The sequence below is a fragment of the Pavona decussata genome, unplaced genomic scaffold (genome assembly GCF_977016875.1).
Source record: "Pavona decussata unplaced genomic scaffold, jaPavDecu1.1 SCAFFOLD_169, whole genome shotgun sequence".
Taxonomy (NCBI): domain Eukaryota; kingdom Metazoa; phylum Cnidaria; class Anthozoa; order Scleractinia; family Agariciidae; genus Pavona; species Pavona decussata.
Window position 1 is genome coordinate 762,839 of NW_028145580.1, and position 14,076 is coordinate 776,914.

At 40.8% G+C, this 14,076-nt stretch overlaps 1 protein-coding gene across 6 annotated transcripts in view; it reads left to right on the forward strand.

The window, feature by feature from the left end:
* The window catches only part of LOC146464088 (adenosine receptor A3-like), an 82,488-nt gene extending 71,169 nt beyond the window's left edge, over nucleotides 1-11,319 (forward strand). For 2 of the 6 annotated variants that reach the window (XM_085130194.1, XM_085130193.1), the window contains 4 exons: nucleotides 2,321-2,439; nucleotides 2,945-3,005; nucleotides 6,911-7,896; nucleotides 8,432-11,319. In XM_085130194.1, the coding sequence (XP_084986320.1) occupies nucleotides 6,947-7,896; nucleotides 8,432-8,444 (963 nt within the window). In that variant the 5' untranslated portion in view covers nucleotides 2,321-2,439; nucleotides 2,945-3,005; nucleotides 6,911-6,946 and the 3' untranslated portion in view covers nucleotides 8,445-11,319. Of the gene's footprint in view, nucleotides 1-1,676; nucleotides 2,147-2,320; nucleotides 2,440-2,944; nucleotides 3,006-6,910; nucleotides 7,897-8,431 lie in introns of those variants that run through there. The other 4 variants (XM_085130195.1, XM_085130196.1, XM_085130197.1 and 1 more) reach the window with 4 other exon arrangements.
* Nucleotides 11,320-14,076: the final 2,757 nt, after the last annotated feature.

Here is a 14,076-nt window from a genome sequence, read left to right on the forward strand (position 1 = left end):
TCCTCAGAAACAAAATTGAATGCGCGACTTTTTTATAGAAGCCCAAGAAAAATATAAATCGCTATAAAGCTAAAAAACTGGAGAATCTGAAAAAACACTACTTTTAAACATTTTTTCATTCGAGTAGGCGAGCACAAGCCCTTAAACGCTAAAATGACAGTGTTTGCTTTGAATGAATTACTAGCCTTCACATTAATGCAGACATCTCAACAAACTGGACTATATCAGTTACGAGACAATGGGCTAACAAAGGGTGTCAGGCATTTTTGATATTCTCATTGGTTCTTGAGAAAATTTATTCTAAAATTTGACAGTGGAATAATTTCCAATGAGTCTCACGCGCTGAGACGCCGAAAGAAAGCTTTTTCGAACTTCCCAAAGCCTGATACTCTTTTTTTTTTTGTATTAATTTTTGCCGAACATTTTGGCCAAATTGCTTAAAATCTGATAAATCTAGATACCCTTTAATTCATTTGAATCGGAGGGAATGCTTGTAAAGACAAACCCTGAGCTTTTGGCCTCCAAAGAATTTTACGGTTTTCGCAACCCATTACAGCAGTTGTTGATGTCCCAGCGAGGCCAGGTCGCCAGCCAATGGAAAGTAACCACCGAGACTCTTTACAAAGCAGTCTATTGAAATTCGCGGGAAATCGTTCTCCCTGCCTGTGCACCTGTCATAGTCAAAACTAAAGGAAAGCGGGTGTGCCGCGTTGCGCTTCCGTCGATTCCGCAGTCTTCGATCTCAGTGAAGTTTTATTGGCTTGTTTTGCTGTTTAGAGGAACGAAGATGTTTATACGGTTTAGTTAAAAACATATAATTGTATTGTATTTACAAATTTTCAACACAAAATTATATTCTTTTCAAAATCTCATGCCTCGGATTTGTTCTTAAAATATTCTTAAAAATTTCGCAAATTTCAGCCTCGATATCACAGGCTTTATTTGTAATTGATTACAAAATCATCTCAATCTGCTGTACAGAAAAACAAAGGTTCTTATTGGCTTACAAACACGCCACAATGGTTTTATCTGAAATTGTCAATGAAAATTTGCTTCTTTGAATTAATTTTAAACTTTGCACGTCATCTTATGGACGCACGGCCGTGCGTATGTTGAGAAATATACCGTGATGACTCCAGTAGGATTAAGATAGGAAAACACCCGCGCTATGTTATAATTGGCAATGACGCATTTTGGTTTTGTTTACGCAGAAGCAAAACCCATTTTGTCTGTGACTTCATGCGATTCGAGTCCAAAGTAAGTCTACTCACCGCATACGTTGAGTGTGTTCCGGCCCTTAAAAAGTTTTATCATTCCCAGGCATTCCACTTACGTTTCTACATTGTCCGATCCCGTTTTTCAAATTATCTCGAGGAACGATTAAAAAAAAAAACACCCCTCTAGTAAGTCGGGATCAAAGTACACTGCAGGCTCCAGTTGTTCAAAAGCCGGATAACTTTATCCTGTGGATAAGTCACTATCCGACAGTTTCAATCTGTGCAAAGATTTCAGTATTTCCTTGTGTACAAGCGAATATACACACTCTAACCACGGTTAAGTTTGGGAGTGTACGAAAACCTTGGACAACATTTAACGTGAAGTATATTTTAGACCTTGAATAGTGCCTTATCCAGCGGATAAAGTTATCCGGCCTTTGAACAACTGGGGCTAGATGTACACCGCTGTTAAAAGTTTAATAGTATAATTTTATCGCGGCAGACCGATCGGTAACATTAAACTAAAAGTCAGTTTTCTCCGTGGCAGCACGCCCATTCTTTAAAAACGTCGTCTTTCAACGGTTAATTCTAAGCTTTAATTAAAACCTTGCCTGTCTGTTTTTGGCTGCTCATTTGCATCATTTGAACATACTGTTAGAAGAATTGTCGCTAGGAAAATTTCCAAACAATCCTACGGGCGCTCTGTTTAGCTTAAGATCTCAGGACCGCCAGACTACCAGCTTTTTCCTATACACCACACTGAAAACAGTTGAAACCCCTGAAAACTGTGGAGAGTAGCGCCTTACACTGTCACGACTGATGACTGCATCCAAGATTCGATAGGTAGAGCCATCTCACATGGCTTTCTAATTTGACTCGGTCTGTTAGTCGCTTCTTCTTTTTTTTATTCAGGAAACATACCACTGGCAGTAACTAACAATAATTTTTTTCCTGTAAATTTTTGCATCTTTAAATTATAACTCTTCTCATGAAAGACTAATCACCGTGATATGACCAATAATCTTGTCTTGAGTATTTTTCGTTGTTGACTCAATAATAATTTGAAGACAAGATATCTTATCTCCTCTTACGGTTTTTTGCAGTCGGATAGCAAACAAGAAGAATTCAAGAAAGCAGTGTAGGACAAATATTTTGCAAGCGACATTCAGGTGACACCATCTTTACTCTACAAGAGATCAGACAAGCAAGTTTGTTAGGTCGGGTAAGTCGAACCAATTCTACCGCGTTTATTTCATAACAAGAAACATAAAAAGCATTTTTATTTTTTATAAAAAGGTGCTTTAGTATTTCTATTTAACCTACGGCGTATTTCTCTAAAAATAAGTTGTGGAACTGATTATATTCAGAATATATGGCACACTTATCTATCTGCTGATGGGTGATAATTCTTGTGAAATAATTTTTGAAGAGACAATGTATTTGGCTGAGATATAAATTTTCTTAGCAATAACCGTATACCAGTCTACTAATTATTAAACTTTCAAGCAAAGGAAACGGCTTGCTTGATAGAAAAAAAAACATCCACATTTTGAAAACCAATAGTTGTTATTTGACAGCATAACTCGAGGCTTTTTAATTAAATTGTGTTCTTGAATAAATTTTGTCCGATGTGCTTTCAGCTTTGATTGTTTTCATAGGAATAATGTATTTTATGGATTGTTTTTCACTGTAATAATTTTAGTATTTCCTTTTGTTTCTGCTATCAGACAGTCGTACTACCAATACAAACAAGTTGCCGTGTCAAGTGTAAAATAAAAGGAAAACGAGGTAACGTTTATATTTTTTTTTTTACAATAAACATTCGCTAATCTGAATTATTCATAAATTTCCAACTGTTTTGGCTCCGGCTTTTTACAGCTGAGGAACTTGCCTGATCGACTCTCATAATTAGCCAAGCAAAAGAGTTCTATATAATTGCCTGTGGTCTTCGTTTTAGAGAGTTGAGAGTGTAGGCATTTCCAGAAAATGCCATGGTATTCAACAAGCGGGTTATTCAAGATCTAAATCGTCCATGATGAAATTTTCATCTCTGGTGTTAATATTTAAATATGAATATACGAAACATATATTTGAACTGCGGGTGACAGATCAAATAGCAGAATGACCCTCGCAGCTATTTACACAGCTTAACCAGTCGCGAAAAGAAAGCCTGAAGAAACTTCAGGCTTTAAGGCTGGTTTCCATATGATCGCGGATCGCAGATCGCAGATCGCAATAAGGTCTGCGATCGTCTGCGATCATATGGAAACTACTTCTGCGATCGTCTGCGATCCTGCGATCGTGATCGCAGACGATCGCAGAAGATAGAACCATATTCTATCTCCTGCGATCGTCTGCGATCAATTCCGATTGTTTGCGATCTGCGATCTGCGATCCGCGATCATATGGAAACCAGCCTTTAGATAGAACATGGTTCTATCTTCTGCGATCGTCTGCGATCACCATCGCAGGATCGCAGACGATCGCAGAAGTAGTTTTCATATGATCGCAGACCTTGTTGCGATCATATGGATCATATGGAAACCAGCCTTTATTTTCGCAACTGCTTAACTTGCGTGAATAACTGCGGGCGTCTTTCTCCTATTTAATATGCTAATATTGGTAGAAAGGATATTTTTACAGCTGGAACATGGATCGCAATTCTGAATTTATACATATCAGAAGACTAATGCCAGGTAGATGGAAAACAGATCAAAACAGCCATGCACTCCAGCAAGCGTTCATCATTTGTAATAACGGGTACAATTTTCGACCATTTGAACATTTGATATTGAAAAAGCTGTTTTGTAACAGACGTTCGCCTCGTGACATGTTATTTCCCCGAGGAACACCGGGAACTTCTAAGTCAGTATCACCGATGCCGAATTAAACATGTTTTATTTGGTCCTGACCGAGTAGATGAATTCTGATCCCCAGATAGGCCACAGAGCTCTTGTCTCTGCGCTACTCGAGCGCGAAAGAGCCGCTCTGCGCAGGAGAGAGAGTCACAGAGTCTAACGGATCTCTGCTGTGTCGTTGTCGACGTCCGGACGACAATCCCAATTCATTGCCATCAAGAACAGTAGCGCGCTTAGCACGCATCCTAATTAGGTAACTTTGAACCAGGCTTACCAGAAAAGCCTGGTAAAACCAGGCTTATCAGCCTTTTCACCAGGCTTCTGTTGCCAGAGTTGCTTCACGCTAGTGTTCACGTTGAAAACCTTGCTCTCCTCTGCCTCAAGTACGTTACTGGTGCACGGCAGAGCATATTGGGAGCACTTTCTTTGGGAATCTTTGCTTCCTGACAGACCTCTTCTCTGGTACCTTAAAGCGCGTCTTATAAACCTCGGGTTATCAACGGGGGGCTTGTATCCGGAGGAAGGGGAAGACGTGTACAAGCGGCATAAAAAGCAAAACGTTTGTAAATGAACTGAATCAAAATATCAACTTCACAATAAATCGAACTCATTTCGGCAATATTTGGACATGCTGGGTTCCAATAACTGTTGTACACTTACTACAGCAGAAAGTGAAAAGCTACTTTAATGGTATTTGACGAGATCGTAATAAACTGACTGTTTCGCAAATTACTTGCATTATCCTTTCCAAATTCTGTGAATTTGTAATCTTTCAGTAAAAATTGTTTATATCAAGAAAAAACAGAGGGGGTCATATCCAGGGGGCTTATAACCTGAATACGCTTTTTGAAAAGCTACATGGGCCTATAAAGGGGTGGAGGGAGGCTTACGAGCTGCAGTTATGAGCTACATTTTACGGTGTCTCTTAATGATTCAAGATCTTCCAAGGCGCCCCAAGTCGAATGATGAAACAAGGGGCTTCCACTCTAGTGACTCCTTTTCATTTATCCTGAGTTTGGCAATTTGTCTTAACATGACAGTTCATTCCAAAAGCCTGGCTGCTGTTCATCCCTCGTTCTGTTATCAAAACATTGTTCATCCGGCATAGGACTATACTCCAGAGGAGGCCAAATCAGTTCTTACACTCTTAGAGATCCCTTATCTTTCCTATCTCAAGAAGCAGCTCAGTCCTCTATTCTGAACTCTTCGGATGTCCTTTGTTTCAATCACCTCCTTCCATGAAGGATTCTGGTGCATTATGACCTCCAGAAGTCTTGCCTTTATTCAGGCTTTTCATGACTGACAGCCGACTTTTCTTATCCTCTTGCGGAGGTTCCTGTGCGTCATCAGAATGAGGTGTGTTAAGCATTCCTCTCAACACTCCACTTCAGCGATTTAATAGAATTCTTACCTATTGTATTATCGTCTTAGCATGTGAGCATTTATTATCTTGGTGTTTTAAAGATCTATTCGTCAACGGGAGTAACGAACGAGGAAACAATGTCACTGGCAAACATACAGGTCACCTATGACCTGGTGAAAAGAGGAAGGGGCCTGCCAACCCACTCACTGCCCTCACATGGGTGGTAGATAGAATTTCAAGAGATTGGCTACTTGAGTCTTGGATGAAAACGAAAGAAAAAGAGCGAAAGGTGATAGGTCTTAAGTCTTCATGATAGAACAGCACGGGGACGATGAAACATGCAACCTAATTCTTCACTGGGAGAAGCGATTATGATGATGATGATGATGATGAAAGAGACACAACAATGTAATAATGTATAATGTTTCAGAAACAAACCCTGCTTATAGAACTTACTACCCAAATAAAAACAACGTGCCAAAATACTGCAACTTCCACTGTAAACTGAAGGGTCTGTCACCAAAATCTGTTCAGAATCCTTAGAAAACAAACCTGCCCCATATTGGTCTTCCCAAAGATGGCGCGAGACCAATTGACCTCCGCGTCGGATCATCTTCTCGCTTTTCCTTACCTAGTTACTCCTTTTTCCTTTCTCTTTCTATTTAAAGAGAGATGGCTTGTGTTTAAGCTTTCGTCGTTGAGAGTCAATTTTGTTTGTTCTCCTTACTGTAGCTTGAACACTCACGCGGCAACGCGCGAAGCAAATATACAGCTGTTTCGACAATGGTTGTCCAACAAAGCGTAAAAGCGTACGCGACAATGCCGAAAGGTAGTCTGAGAAATACCCCAATAAATTTCAATCAAAGCTCAGAATCCATAATACCTCGATCGTGCAGCGAAGACCTGAGATTGCGGGCAAAATGGATTCTGAGCTTGATTGAAATTTATTGGGTATTTCTCAAACTACCTTTCGGCACTGTCGCGTACGCTTTTACGCTTTGTTGGACAACCATTGTCGAAACAGCTGTATATTTGCTTCGCGCGTTGAAACAGCTGTATACAATAAATCACTGGTATGGATGCAGTTACCCGCAAAGTCAGATTAGTGGGCATGCGCGTGTTAAACATTGTTAAACACGGTGGTGAAACGAACACAACATTGTTGTTCATACCTGAGAACAAAGGAAATGTGGGACGATGTTGAAGTGGATGCTTGGTGGAAATCAAACCTCGTTCAACATAATCTTACATCATACATCATCGTGTAACGTCACAGGTGGCCAAACAAGTGCAACATGTTGAATTCGACAATGGTGGACGATGTTGCATCAACATGCTGCATCCGTTTCACTTTGGCCGGTACTTTGGTATACACTGCTGAATATTTGCGAATATCCCAATCTCTAATTGCCTTTGCTTTAGTTAATGGTGCATTTAGCAGTCGACAAATGAACTTTAATCCTCCTTTTTAGGTGATTTGGTGAACATCAAATATCAGCTGAAGAGCTATGTCTACCAACAACAGCACCAGCTCCGAGAAGCTTCCCGCACAAGAGTGCATTCCGTGGATTGTGCTCCTGATCACTGAATCCCTGGCCATTACCATCCTTAACATCATCACCATCATTGTATTTTTGACGCAGCGCCAGTTACAGCGCCGTGGTATATACCTACTTATCAGGAATCTAGCGATAGTCGACCTCTTTGTTGGGGCAATTTCAGGTCCTCTTCAAATTGAACGACTAGTGGGTGAACACTGTGATGTGTGGGAGTACGATACGTCTTTTACCTGGGGTTTCCTAGTGAAATTTGCATTGCTCCATTTATTTTCCTTTGCTTCCCTTAACAATCTCGTTGCGATTTCCTTAGAGCGAGTGCACGCTACATTTTATCCCTCCAGACATTTTTTAATGAATAAACGGGTCTATTATGTAACAGTCGCCGCTATTTGGCTAATAGCTATAATCAGGGAAGCCATTCAAACTGTGGTGTTCAAGATGGCGGATGAAGATTTCGACAATAAGGCGGTACTGGATCCCACCATTTATGTGGCATATTATTTAATTTGTCTTCTTTTTATTTGCTTATCTTACGTCTCTATTTTTGTTAAAATCCGATTTAGCCCTCATAGTAATCCCTTAGGCAGCGTGATCATCAGAGAACGACAGCTCACCTCCACACTGTTCGCTGTCACAGTAGCATCCGTGCTGAGCCTGCTGCCGGTGATCCTTTATCTAAGTGTATTTACCTTCCGCCCCGAGACCCGCAACGAACTTTCCTTGAGTTCATACTTTCACACAACAATGACTGTGCTAATTTTTTTCCTGGGTAACTCTTTGGCCAATCCTATCATCTACTCCATGCGGATGCAAGGATTTCGAGCGGGCTTAGAAAATTTATTCTGTAAGACCCCAAGCCATGTTAACGCCGTTGCGCTGCCACTTTCCCCGCGAAATAAGTGAACTGGTGGCTTTCTTGTTTGTCCGCTGCTGGCTGATTCTCTCCAGTATGATGCATTTCCATGAGAGGAAGGGAAGATTTTTTCATAAAAAAGAAATCAACCTTCAATTTTAAGTGGTTCACATAGTCGTACAAGCTATGGTATAAGAAACGCCTGAAGCTGAAACAAGCAGTCTCTTTGCAATAGGCCATTACAGTTGTGTGCTTAGTGACCTGGCCTTGGATTGGAAGCGAGGCTGGGGGTGACCTTGTTTTGATCCAACCCTCACTACTTTTCTTATGTAAATGCAAACTAGCACGATCTACATATGAGGAGCGGTAAGGTTTGTATCAAAACAAGGTCACCCCCAACCTCGCTTCCAATCTAAGGCCAGGTCACTTAGGACACAACCGTAAAATGGGCTATTGATATAATCAGTCGGTAAAGTAGCTAAGTTGACAGATTGTCTACATCAAAACAATTTAGTCATTATTAACATTACCTTACACTTAGTTTACTTACTTTATTTATAAATCTCCTATTTATTATTTAGTTATCTATATTAGTTTGTATTTATTTTACATGGACATCTTGTTTAGTCATAGTTTCATCGCAACTATAGTCCTCCGACTACTTTGGTAGGTGTCACTTCCATAACCCGATTTCTGAGCCTTTCAATCAAAGGTTATTGATTTCAATGGAATTAAACATCCCCCATAAGTTTGAAATATTAGTGGGACAGTCTGGGTAAATGTTTTTGATAGGATATGATTTAAGAAAGCCACCAGGGAGGTTTATACATTTGTACACACTAACTAATGGACAACCACCGCGGGAGAGTAGTCCGAGTTGTCGGTGGACTGTGGTGGTGTCCATTCTCTCTAAAATATAAACGGTTAAGAAATGTAGACAACCTAGAAATCATAAAATTAAAAGATTGAAGTGGCCTTGCACTACAAACATATCTAGCCATTATTGGATTGCGTGAAACAAACTGAACAGATGACAAAGATAAAACGCTGAAAACATGGAAAATCAGGACATTTTACCTCGACTGCCCCTTAACCTCGAATGCCTGAAAGCATTACAAGGCTAATCTGTCACGTTCGTTATGTTTTCCAGTTTCTCACCACAATTGCGTTGCTATTTGATTGAATAAGTAAGACCAAAGAAATCTATGTAAAACAGAAGTGAGAACTGTAAAAACATGATTGAGAAATAGATCTATCTGGTAAATCAGTTTTAAGTAAATATTTTACTGCGGCTAGAGTAGAACGAAGCGCCGTTAACAATGGGGACTTTACGCAACCACGACGGCAACTCCAACGAAAGCGTCACTTGAAAATACAAGTTCGTGTTACTTGTCCTACTTTCCGCTTATTCCAATTCTTTCAACTTCTACAATGTGGCTGAACTATCCGGTAACAGAACTAGTGGGAACGGACTTCAAGTTAGCCCAGAGAATGAAAATTTACTGTCATGTGCTCACGCTCTTCATAAAACCTTGAATTTGGGCATTTCACGTTGTTGTTTGGCCGAAGATGGCGACGAAATGTATTAAAATTTGTAATGCACGTGCACAGCATTGTTTAGATCATTAAGCATTTTTTTTACTGAAGTTTTCGTTGCCGTCGGCGTCGTGTTTGCGTAAAGTCCCTAATTATTCCACGAGCGCGCTTTGGATATGAGATGATAGATAGCCGACGAGGCGCGTAGCGCCCAGTTAGCTTTAATCATCTCATATCCAACAAGTGTGAGTGGAATAATTGTTTTTATTAAAAAAACAAAAAAACTATATTGCTAGATCTTGCTGATTTCGCTTTGCAAAAACAACCAGAAGACAATTTAATGGTCGCTGTTTCTCGAGCATGGTATAATGGCTCATATACCATGGCTGCTAAGCCAGTCAAATCCCGAGAATTGCATTATACAATGATCCAGCTTTTAATAATACTGTATATTACATTACTATATACTATGTATTACCTGTAAATTATAATATTCTTCGTTTTGGCTGTCCACTATGTGATTGTGCACGTATCATATCGAGGTTGCGCATCAAGGTGAAATGAACTGAAAAGTAGCACAAGGCGAATACAAAGATTCCTTACAGGGGATATTTGTCCCTCCTACGCAAGCAGTAACGTTAGGAGTTTGCAAAACCCTTGTCATATGTGTTGTACTTAACCGTCTTAAGTGCTATTGTGGCCAATTTTAGTAACAAATGGACTTTGATAATTTCAAACATGTATTATCTCAGACAGTCCATAGTCTTAAATAGTTTCAGGACCACCTCGTTTAATGTGGATAATTAGTTTTCTTTTCACATACTTTGCGCAAAACAGTTTGTTCTAAGCGTTGCAGGAAAGGACACCTACTCTTACCCACCCCAAACAATTGTCAGTGGGGAGGGGGATTTTCAAAAAATTCTTCTTCCTAGCCTGAAAAATGGAGAAGAATCTCATGAGTTCTGTCAGTGATAGTAGGGAGTGTAAGGAGCTTCTACGGCAATGGCAACGAGACCGCCACAAAACAATAAGATTTAATGAGAAAAAACAAAGGCCCTGGACGTACGTTAGAAATTTTGGTACATTTTTTCGCCATACTCGGCCAAACAACAACGTGAAATGACCAAATTCAAGGTTTCGTGGAAAACGTGAGCGCGTGACGGTCATGTTTTTTATTCTCTGTTTCAATTCAGCTTGAACGCCGTTCCCAACAGTTATGTTAATGGTTACTTCGGCCGCATTGTACAAGTTGCACGAATTGGAGTAATCGCGAAGTAGTACAAGTAACGCGAACTTATAATTACTTTTCAAGTGACGTTTTCGTTGACGTTGCCTAGTAGCGTAAACAGAGCGCTGTATCAACTAATCGGTACAAATCGTATACGCAGAAAAATCATTTGTCCTATGAAGAAAGAGATATAAGATGTGTACAGTCGCATTTTTACAGAGGGTGTGTCTCGTTTTGTCTTGAGGTCTAGTCGCATTTTCTTAGATAGCGCTTAACATTAGCGCATTGTCGCATCGCTTCTGTAGGAAGGATCGCATTTTAAAAGTAGGCTCTGCGTATTTTGTGAGTCAAATTTGATGTATTTCGTTAATAATAATAATAATAATAATAATAATAATAATAATAATAATAATATATGACATTTAGATGAGAAAAGGAGAGTTCTTTTACTAGAGCTTAGTATCTTGGGGCCTGTATCTTAATGGACGTTCCGAAATGTAACTTACCTGGCCTTTTGTTTGCACAATGTTACTCAACAGAGACGCAGTTTTATGAAGTTTGAATTCCTTATACAGTTCCATCATTGGAAAATTTGCGTTAAAATTTACCAAAAAATTAAATATGTATATATGGCCAGGAAAGTTACCGATACTTGGGACACGGGCCCCAAGGGTCGTGAAATTTTGAATGGAGCCAAAAAAATAACTGCATTTAATTTTAATTGTGAAACTTTAGGACGAAGCACCTTATTTAGACTCTTGCCTTATTCAGCCTCGACCTTGTTTTAGGTGTGTTACAAAGTGCCTCCCTTCACAACTTCGAGAGCATTACAGCTATGACACTGAAACCTGGAGATTAAATAGCATAATAAAATCTGTTCTTTTTTTTCGGAGGTGGGAGGAATCAAAAACCTTCCAATTGATACCAAAATAATGAAAACCAATAAGGAAATGTATAAAAATGTAAGAGTGACGACGATGTTTCACAGAAAGGTTCAAAAATCGAAATTTTGAAAAACATGGCTATCAGAATCTTGTTGCCACGGAAATATATTTTCATGTGAACAATTAATTGTCAGCCATGATATCGAATCGTTGTGGAATAATTTTCCGCAAAGGTCACAGCATTTGGTTATATTCGCTTTAGTATTAAAAAAGTTATGAATGCTCGAAGCCGGAGCATGCTCCCCCTCCCACTCCCCTTAACTACACCCCATCCACCCCTCCACCCTCCCCCCACAGCAGGCTGAATAAGGTTAAAATAAGGTACCTTTTGGAGATTGTAGCAACATGTTGCATAATGCACAATGTAATAAACAAGCTGAGTCAAACCTAGTCCTGCTTTCTGAACTCAACCCCTCCCCCCCCTTCCCTTCTCCCATTCATGGCTAGGCTTGTGTCAGGTGTGTTGAACAATCGTTTGGCCTTCAAAATTTTTCCATTGTTTCTCGATAACTCTTCTAAGTTATCATTGATGAGAACGGCATTGCAGAAAATGGGATGTGTTCTCTTCTGAAGGCAGGATGCGGGATAGTATGAATTGTAAGAGCGAGATACGGGATGAGAAACGGTATGGGGGAAAGTGTGATGTGCTCTGTCCACTGAAGGCAGGATGGAGGATAGTATGAATGGTAAGAGCGATATACGGGATGAGAATAGCATGGGGGGAAGTGTGATGTGCTCTGTCCACCGAAGGCAGGATGCAGGATAATATGAATGGTAAGAGCGAGATACGGGATGAGAATAGCATTGGGGGGGGGGGGGGGAAGTGTGATGTACTCTGTCCACTGAAGGCAGGATGCAGGATAGTATGAATTGTAAGAGCGATATACGGGATGAGAAAAGCATGGGGGGAAGGTGTGATGTGCTCTGTCCACTGAAGGCAGGATGCGGGATAGTATGAATTGTAAGTGCGATTTACGGGATGAGAATAGTATGGGGGGAAGTGTGATGTGCTCTGTCCACTGAAAGCAGGATGCGGGATAGAATGAATTTTAACAGCGATGTACGGGATGAGAATAGCATGGGGGGAAGTGTGATGTGATCTGTCCACTGAAGGCAGGATGCGGGATAGTATGAATGTTAAGAGCGATATACGGGATGAGAATAGCATGAGGGGAAGTGTGATGTGCTCTGTCCACTGAAGGCAGGATGCAGGAAAGTATGAATGGTAAGAGCGAGATACGGGATGAGAATAGCATGGGGGGAGGTGTGATGTGCTCTGTCCACTGAAAGCAGGATGCGGTATAGTATGAATGGTAAGAGCGATATACGGGATGAGAATAGCATGGGGGGGGGGGGGGAAGTGTGATGTACTCTGTCCACTGAAGGCAGGATGCGGTATAGTATGAATGGTAAGAGCGATATACGGGATGAGAATAGCATGGGGGGGGGGGGGGGAAGTGTGATGTGCTCTGTCCACTGAAGGCAGGATGCGGTATAGTATGAATGGTAAGAGCGATATACGGGATGAGAATAGCATGGGGGGAGGTGTGATGTGCTCTGTCCACTGAAAGCAGGATGCGGTATAGTATGAATGGTAAGAGCGATATACGGGATGAGAATAGCATGAGGGGAAGTGTGATGTGCTCTGTCCACTGAAAGCAGGATGCGGTATAGTATGAATGGTAAGAGCGATATACGGGATGAGAATAGCATGGGGGGAGGTGTGATGTGCTCTGTCCACTGAAGGCAGGATGCAGGATAGTATGAATGGTAAGAGCGAGATACGGGATGAGAATAGCATGGGGGGAGGTGTGATGTGCTCTGTCCACTGAAAGCAGGATGCGGTATAGTATGAATGGTAAGAGCGATATACGGGATGAGAATAGCATGGGGGGAGGTGTGATGTGCTCTGTCCACTGAAAGCAGGATGCGGTATAGTATGAATGGTAAGAGCGATATACGGGATGAGAATAGCATGGGGGGAGGTGTGATGTGCTCTGTCCACTGAAAGCAGGATGCGGTATAGTATGAATGGTAAGCGCGATATACGGGATGAGAATAGCATGGGGGGAGGTGTGATGTGCTCTGTCCACTGAAAGCAGGATGCGGTATAGTATGAATGGTAAGAGCGATATACGGGATGAGCATGACGGGAAGCGTGATGTGAAATTTTGTAAGACAGTCCCTAAAGATTCTAGGCAACAATGTAAACGATTTTATTTATTCACCTTAAATAACATGGCTTTGAAGCAGTGCTAAGCCTGCAGGAATTCTAATTAAACAATTTAGATTGTATTTTGTTAATCGGACTGTTAGGAACTGAAGCTTGTTGTTTGTATTTTAGGTGGGATGTGGGATAGTATGAATAACAAGAGCGAGAAACGGGACGAGTAAGACGGGAAAGTGCAATGTGCTCTCTAATTTGTTGGCGGGATACGGGCCGAATAATTTTAAAGTCTATATGTGTAAACAGAATTAGCAGAAATCACAAGCCTGATCAACCGGCACCATGTCGTGA